The 7,794-nt window shown below is 61.5% G+C and overlaps 1 protein-coding gene across 1 annotated transcript; it reads right to left on the minus strand.

Moving 5' to 3' along the window:
* Nucleotides 1–699: 699 nt before the first annotated feature.
* DOK1 (docking protein 1) lies at nt 700–7,091 on the minus strand. Its single transcript, XM_069014790.1, has 5 exons — nt 6,991–7,091; nt 6,511–6,804; nt 4,115–4,223; nt 3,810–3,982; nt 700–2,239 (listed from the first exon to the last, which is right to left on the minus strand). The coding sequence occupies exons 1-5, from the start codon at nt 7,051–7,053 to the stop codon at nt 1,115–1,117; spliced, it is 1,764 nt and encodes a 587-aa protein (XP_068870891.1). The 5' UTR covers nt 7,054–7,091; the 3' UTR covers nt 700–1,114.
* Nucleotides 7,092–7,794: the final 703 nt, after the last annotated feature.

Genomic DNA, 7,794 nt, shown 5'->3' on the forward strand with positions numbered 1-7,794 from the left:
TATCACCATCTCACCAGCCTGGGGACCTGAACCTGAACCTCCAGCCTTCCCCCATGGTTTGGTTGAGCTGGGGCTGTCCTGCTTAGCCCTCTGCACAGGAACAGCACAGTGCTGCCTGTCACACTGGTATCAACAGGCTGCTAAACCTGCAGAAGTGACCAGCAGCCCCATCCAGACGTGGGGGCAGCCAATGCCAGGGTGCCTGGTCTGGCACCACACAAAAAGGACATGAAATCTCTCAAAACCATTACCAGCACCAAAAGGACAACCTGTTTTTCCCCTGGGTAGGCTTCTGCCCAAGGCTGGCCACACAGCAATCACCCAAACCACACAGCAGGGATCACAGATTTTGCCATTAAAGTCAATGGGATCCAGACTGAGCCATTCCAGGCCTTTCAAAGCAGCTGGGAACGGGGTGGGGGGGGATCAGCATTGGGATCAAGCTGGAGAAGGAGAGCTACATTGAGCCACAGCACAGCAGCAGAGCTAGCACTAGTCCCTGCCCAGCCTTATGCCTGGAGGCCATCAACATCTCTGAGCCTGACTCTCGTTTCCCTTAATCCCCTGGCATCAGGGCATCCCAGCCACAGCTCAACCTGGCAGGCACTTTTCTTTGAGGCTCCCTCTTAACTCAGTAGCTTTGGCACAGGCACAAACGTGCACCTGCAACTCCCCATCCATGCCACAGGCAAACGTGTCGTTCTGAGACATGCAGACTTTAATATTAAAATAACTTTGTATAAAAATACTTTTGGAGACTGATGGCAAGCAGCCTTCCACGCCCCACAAAGGCACCAGAGCCCTGCAGCCTGGTTTGACAGGAAGCCAGAGCAGAGTCGGAGCAGCAGTACAGGGCAACACAGCCAGCCCTCCTGCAGATCAGAAGGCACAGTGGAGCCAGCTCCAGAGCTGGAGAAACACACTGGCACTTGCACCAGCCACAGCTCTCCTGCTCTTGCTGTTTCCCTCCAGGAAAACACAGCCCCTCAGCACTGGTGAGCAAAAGGGGCTCTGCCTGAGCCCGAACAACCCCAAGCCTCCCCCCAGAGGAGGAGCCCAGCTGGCACTGGGATGCCCAGTCCCTCCTGAGATACAGACACAGAGCAGCAGCACCTCATATCTCCCCTAAGTCCTCGTAGAGAGGCGACAAGCTGTACTCATCCACAGACTGCTCCTTCTTCTGCAGCTGCTGCGGCTTCACCACCTGGCTGTACAGCACCTCCACGTTGTTGTTGTTGCTGCTGTTGAGGCTGGGTTTGGTGAGCACCTTCTCAGGGGCAGCGCTGCCCCACCGCCTGCCAGGCTCCTCCACCCTGTCTGCCCCTTTGGGGATAAAGGCTGCCTGGGGCTTGGGGGCTGGGACTGGCTTGGGGTTCTTGGCCTTGGCCGGGAAGGCGGGTACCGAGTAATCGTCAGTGCTGGGGTTGTAGGGGTACTCGTAGCCGCCCTTGCCGTCGTGGCCCTGGGTGCGCCAGGCCTCGCTCGTGGGCCGCGCCTCGTCGTAGATGTAGGTGAGGGGGTGCAGGGGGCGGGGAGCGCGGCCCTCGGGCTCGTCGTAGATGTGCTCCTTGTGCCCAGGGGGAGCCTGGCCACGACCCTCGGCCCGGCCCTGCCCCTCGGCCCGGACCTGCTCGTACGGGCCCGAGTACGGCAGCACCGGCAGCCGCAGCTTTGGCTCCTCCACAGCCCCACCGGGCGCCTTGGCCCCGCTCACGGCCTTGCTGTCCACAGGGTCCGAGTACAGCGGGTCCGGCCACGGCCGCAGGCTCTTCACTGAGTCCAGGGGCTCTGAGTACACGCTGGATGGGTCCTCGGCCGGTGGCACAGCACGGAGCACCTTGGGCAGCGGGGAGCGCGGCGGGGTGCTGGACACCGCGGGCTTGGCCGGTGGCACGGGCAGCTCTGGCAGAGTCCGGCTCTTCAGCAGAGACGTGGCATCTCTATCCTCTGCTGCTGCACCGGCCCTGGGTGCCGGCCCCGCTTTGGGTGCCGGGGTGTCATCCCCCTCGGCGGGCAGCTCCAGGTTCAGGCTGTCAGCCAGGGCCTGGCGGATCTGCACCATGCCAGGGCTGTCGGCTTCCAGCGAGTCGCAGCTCTGACGGTTCTCCTCCACCTGCGCCTTCTGCTCCTGGATGGAGGCTTCCACCAGGCGGAAGATCTCGTTGCCCTGCTTGGTCTCGAAGGTGAAGTTTCCAGGTCCTGAGTCACAGCGCCTGCCAGCCTCAAAGGAGAACATCACCTGAAGGGGAAGCACAAGGGTCACATCCTGCTCAGCATCCGCCGACCCAGCGCGTCGTGCAGGCTGTGCTTCCCACCAAAGGGCGTGTGGCTGCAGCACTGATCCTGCACATCCTGCAGGAGAGACTGCCCTGAAATCCTGCTCCTTCCACTCCCACACTCAGGGCCACCCTGTGTCCAGCAGCTGGGCAGGGAAAGGCCACACTGGCCAGCAGCCCAGAACAAGCCGTGGAACCGGAACTGGAGCACACCTGAGGGGACATCACTGCTGGAGCCCTGCTGCCTTATTCCAGCAGTTTCAACCACTGGCACCAGATAGTCTAGGAAATAACGCTGAGGAGGGAGTGGGGTGAGAAGGTGAGTGACAGTTCAGCAGGGGAAACTAGTATGGAATGTTAGGTAAGAAGGGAGCAATCTGGAAGCAAGAGATACAAAAGGAAGGACACAGCTTGGCAGCTCGGCTACCAAGAGTAAGCAAAGCATTGACCTACCAGCATTCATCTGCTCACAGTAAAGGTCCTCTAAAGAGAAGTCTCGTACCAGGGCTCTGCTTCCTCTGGCCTGAACACACTCTGGTGAGCAGGTTCCCACCAGCTGACACGCACACCCTTCCTGAGCCTCATTCCCTTAACCAGGCGGGATTTTCTGCCTCTCTCAAAGGCAGCAGCAGCCCCTGTGATTGCTACAAAGGTCTCTGGGGACAAACTTTTCGTGGGTCAGTGCTGCTGAACAGAAGCACAGTCAACCCCTCTCTGCTCAGGTCACTGTGGGTGCAGCTCCCCACATCCTGCAACTCTCTTCCCACCAGCAGCACAGACTCTGCACATGAGCTGGACATCCCCACAGGGGCAGCTCGGTTTCCACCTCTGTTTTGGGAATGTGCCACAGAAAGCACCATGAGCAGAGTGCGGCCGACACGGTCACCGCTATAAACAGCCTCAGGAACGCCACTAAACAGCCCCAGGGCCACCACTTCCTCCCTGTCCAGTGTGCCCCAGACCTCCTGCACTCAGGGTAGCAGCAAGGCAGATTGGGGGCTCACTGCAGGAGGAGTCTGGAGAGGGACTCTGGAGAGGTCAGTGAGAATAGGAGCAGCTCGCCCCACAGTGAACAAATCCAGAGCAACTGGTGTCTCAAAGCCCCTCTGCTCTAGCCACCATCCTTAGGAGGGAGAGACTGAGCCCAGGGCAGAGCCAGGACTGCCAGGAGCCAAGATCCCTGGACGCTGGGGAGAGCTTGTGTGCAGCCCTGAGGAATGTCCCTGCTCACGGCACAAGCTGGGAAGCGCTGGGATGGAGAAAGGGAGCGGCAGAGGCTGCAATGGCCCCAGCAAAAGTGGGACAACCACAGAGGGGATGAGTGTTCTGCCAGCCCATGCTCCAGCATGGTGACACAGGCGGGAACTGAGGACAGTCAGGGTGGCAGATGTCCCTGGCGACTCTGCCATGGTCACAGGGGGCTGCAGCAGTCCTGGCATTTGGCAGGGCTGGCTGCAGGACATCAGCTCAGCCTTCCACAAGGGAACAGCTACGGGGGAGCACCTGCAGCACACAGGGCTCCCCATTCCCCACCTTGTCCCGGCCGTATCTCCGGAGCAGCCGGTAGGGCCAGACATAGAGGATCCTGTCCGTCCGTGGGTCCTTCAGGACGAGGCTGTCACGCTCGGCCTTGAGCACGTAGGTGCCACGCAGCTCGCACCGCTCCGCGGCCTCGGTCCGCTGCACCGTCACCCAGAAGGCGTTCACTGCGGGGACAGAGCTGCTCAGGGCAGGGCAGGGGCACACAGGCAATGCCCAGCGTGGCCCCAGCGATGGGGCAGCAGCAGGACAAGGCTCCATGGAAGGTGGCCCCAAGTCAGGGCGGCAGGAGGTCCCACCTTCGTCTCTGGAGTAGTAGATGGAGTTCACGGCCATCTCCAGGGCCGGCGCCTCCCCGCTGCCCTCTCTGCCATACTGTGACACCACGCCATCGCTGGGGCCATTTCCCTGGCAAAGGAGAGCAGATCAGACCCAGAGTCCCCTTCCCACATTAGGCCCCGGCTCCCTTGCATGGCCTGGGCCCTGCTGCCCTCCCTGGCCCTACACAGCCTGGCTGTCCTGCACCCTGCTCACCCCACAGCCAGTGACAGACCCCCCTGAGCCCACATGAACATGGATGAACAGGGCCAGGAAACACAGGAGGGACTTCCTTGAGCTCCTGGCAGCACCTTGTCCCCAGCTGGGCTCTGCACTGACAGGGTGCAGGGAAGCACAACCCACAGAGCTGCCCCCAAATCACGGCACAACCCAAACACACCCTCCTGGCCATACCAGCACAAGCACAGGGGGCTGATGGCCTGGTAACAGGGGGTCTGTGTCCTGCCCAGGAGGAGGGGTGGCTTGCAGAGGGGAAGTGAGCAGTTCTATTTTAGCAGATGCAGAACTGAAAGTGCAACACACACTGTCAGCAACCGTGTGCCAGCACGGTCCCAAAAGGCCTGGGGAGGGACACAGACCCTTGGAGCTTTCAGAGATCTTCCTCCAGAAAAGCCCCTCACAAATTACAGGCTCACAGAGCCCTGTGCAGCTGGCACAAGGGAGGGTCAGTGTGTGTGGCCAGGAGCTGGAGTTTTTCCATGGGGCTGCAGCAGAGGGTACATCTCGCAGGAGGCGAGTGCCACAGTTTCAGTTTAAAACCCACAAACCCGAGCTTCTTACCAACAAGCCCAAACGAGGCCCAAAAAAGGGCCATCCAGCCCTTGTGTTTGGGTCCTAAAACCTCATGTCCTGACAGCTGATAGCAGCAGCTCCTCCTCAGCTAAAGCATCCAGTGCAGCAGGGCTCCAGCCTGGGATTGGAAAGCCAAGGGCCACCTAATCTTCCAGAGCCTTCTAAGGCTCCATTTGACTGAGCTTTTCTTCATCTTCAAAAGGAAAAGAAAATTCTGTTCTGAACTCCAAATGAACTCAGGCCCCAGCTTCCAAGCTGCTGGACCCTGCTTACCCTCTGGGCAGCAACATGACACAAAATCACATTCTCCATGCAGATGATCAGTACTCCCAGCTGAGGATGCTCTGTGCAGAGAGGCCACGTGCAGCTCTTGTGCCTCCTGCTCCAGGTCAGGCCTTTCTAAAACACATGCCAGCCTTGAAGCCTTTTGCTTACAACTTCCTAAACTGTCAGCTTGCTTCTGGACCTCGGGCACACAAATGATGGCTCCCCTGAGAGGGATGGCATGAGCACAGCCCTGCTCCAAGCAGGTGCTCCCTGGCCTGGCCACTACCCTGCCCCACTCCAAGGGTGTGTTGTGTCCCCAGCTCAGCCCCACAAGCCACTTCCAGGGCAAAGGCTGCAACCCCAACTACATCAGGAGACACAGAGTCATTTTCACCAGTGCCTCCCGGCCCCATCAGCCCTGGCATTTGCTGCACAGACTTGGCCTGGCAGGAGACTGCAGGGAGACGCACGAGGGACAAAGGTAAATCACACTCGGCAAATACCCATTGGGGGGAGATCCTGGGATCACCAGCTGTGCAGCCAGTCCTCCTGCCAGGCAGCCCTGTCCAGCACTTCAAGCCTGGAATTGGCTGGAGCCCAACCAAGGGCTCTCCAAACACCTCCCAGGAAGGAGAGCCAGGACTGTGGGGCTGGGCAAGCATAGGCTGCTCTCCCAGAGGGCATGGAAAACCACACTCTTAAGGCACCCACTGCCCAAAACAGCCTTGGGTGGTCATGCTGGCTGACCACCAGCCCCAGGGCCTGCAGGGCTAGAGGACCAGCACAGATGGGGTGTTCCCAGCAGCAGCCAGGAGTGACCCCCAAAGCTGGGCAAGGGGGTTCCAGGCCCTGGAACCAGATGGGTCCTGGAGCCAGGCACCACAACACTCTCGAGGCTCCGCTTCCGCCGCTGCTGCTGTGGCAGGAAAGGCAGCAGTGGTTGGGCCAAGAGGAAACGCTCCTCGGCCATCACCTGGCCTCCAGCCAGCTCTCTACAGGGGCGAGCACGAGCTCTGCAACCGGGCAAGAAGAGCCCGACTCGAAATTTGGAGCCACACCCACGAATTATTGACAGCACGCCGAGGAGTCCCGCAACCCACAGCAGGAGCCAGCAAGAGGCAACCGGAGTGCCAGGGCCGGGTGCTTTAAACCTGGGACCACTGGCGCTGCCTCAGGGTGTCCTTCCCTGTGCCGCCAGCTGGGAAGGGGTCACCCCCACACACACTGATGTCCGTGCCCCATCCCATCCCCTCCGCCGCCGGCTCCCTGCAGCCCCTCCACCCACCCCGGGGCTCACCGGGAAGGCGATCTGGCACAGCTTCGCCACCCATTCCTCGCTCTGCTGCTTCTCGGCCGCGAAGAGGAAGCTGCGGTCGCGGGTCTCCAGGCGGAAGGTGGCGGTGCCCGCGCGGGGGCCGCCCTCGCCCACCGGGGCCACGCTGGTGCAGTCGCTGAGCCGCACCACGGTGCGGGCGAGCCGCCGGGTGCCCGCCCGCCCGGCCGCCGACGGCTCCTTGCAGTCGAACACCTCGAGCCGGGCCACGCCGTGCTGGCTGGCGGGGTAGAGCGCGGACCAGCCGCGCTTCCAGCGCTGCGGGGAGCGGGGTCACACCGCGCCGGGGCCGCTCCCCACCCGAGCCGGCCGCTCACCGGGAGCGGCCCCCGGAGCGCCTCCGCTCCGGCACCCAGCCGGCCCGAGGGCAGGGAGAAGAGGAAGAGGGGAAGAAGGGAAGCAGAAAGAAAGGAGGGAAGGAAAGGGAAGGAGGGAGGGACCCACCTTGGTGCCGAACTTGTGGCTGTGCTGCACCAGGAGCGGCCCCTCCATGGCCGGCGGCTCCATCCCCGCGCGCCGCGCGCTTCCGCCCGCGCCACTGGGGCGGGGACGGGGCGGGCACCGGGCGGGGACGGGGACGCGCGTGTCAGGGGCGGGGCGCGCTCGCGTGTGCCCGTGTGCGCGTGCGTGAGCGTGAACGCCTGTGTGCGCGCGTGTGCGTGAGCGTGAGTGTGAACGTCTGTGTGCGCACCTGTGCGTGAGTGTGAACACGTGTGTGCGTGTGCATGAGTGTGAACGCCTGTGTGCGCACCTGTGCGCGTGCGTGAGTGTGAACACGTGCGCGCGTGTGCGTGAGTGTGAACACGTGTGTGCATGCGTGAGTGTGAACGTCTGTGTGCGCACCTGTGCGTGTGCGTGAGTGTGAACACGTGTGCATGCATGAGTGTGAACGCCTATGTGCGCACCTGTGCGTGTGTGTGTGAACACCTATGTGCGCACCTGTGCGTGAGTGTGAACACGTGTGTGCATGCGTGAGTGTGAATGCCTGTGTGCGCGCGTGTGCGTGAGTGTGAACACGTGTGCATGCATGAGTGTGAACGCCTATGTGCGCACCTGTGCGTGTGTGTGTGAACACCTATGTGCGCACCTGTGCGTGAGTGTGAACACGTGTGTGCATGCGTGAGTGTGAATGCCTGTGTGCGCGCGTGTGCGTGAGTGTGAACACGTGTGCATGCATGAGTGTGAACGCCTATGTGCGCACCTGTGCGTGTGCGTGAGTGTGAACGTCTGTGTGTGCACCTGTGCGTG

The sequence above is a fragment of the Aphelocoma coerulescens genome, chromosome 4 (genome assembly GCF_041296385.1).
Source record: "Aphelocoma coerulescens isolate FSJ_1873_10779 chromosome 4, UR_Acoe_1.0, whole genome shotgun sequence".
Classification (NCBI taxonomy): domain Eukaryota; kingdom Metazoa; phylum Chordata; class Aves; order Passeriformes; family Corvidae; genus Aphelocoma; species Aphelocoma coerulescens.

What these genes read in the sequence shown, in the direction of transcription:
- DOK1 (XM_069014790.1), bottom strand. Translation starts at nt 7,053, where the DNA reads ATGGAGCCGCCGGCCATGGAGGGGCCGCTCCTGGTGCAGCACAGCCAC. An exon ending in GCCACAAGTTCGGCACCAAG is followed by an intron (nt 6,805 to 6,990) that starts GTGGGTCCCTCC and finishes CGCTCCCCGCAG; the next exon opens with CGCTGGAAGCGCGGCTGGTC. An exon ending in CTACTACTCCAGAGACGAAG is followed by an intron (nt 3,983 to 4,114) that starts GTGGGACCTCCT and finishes CTGTCCCCGCAG; the next exon opens with TGAACGCCTTCTGGGTGACG.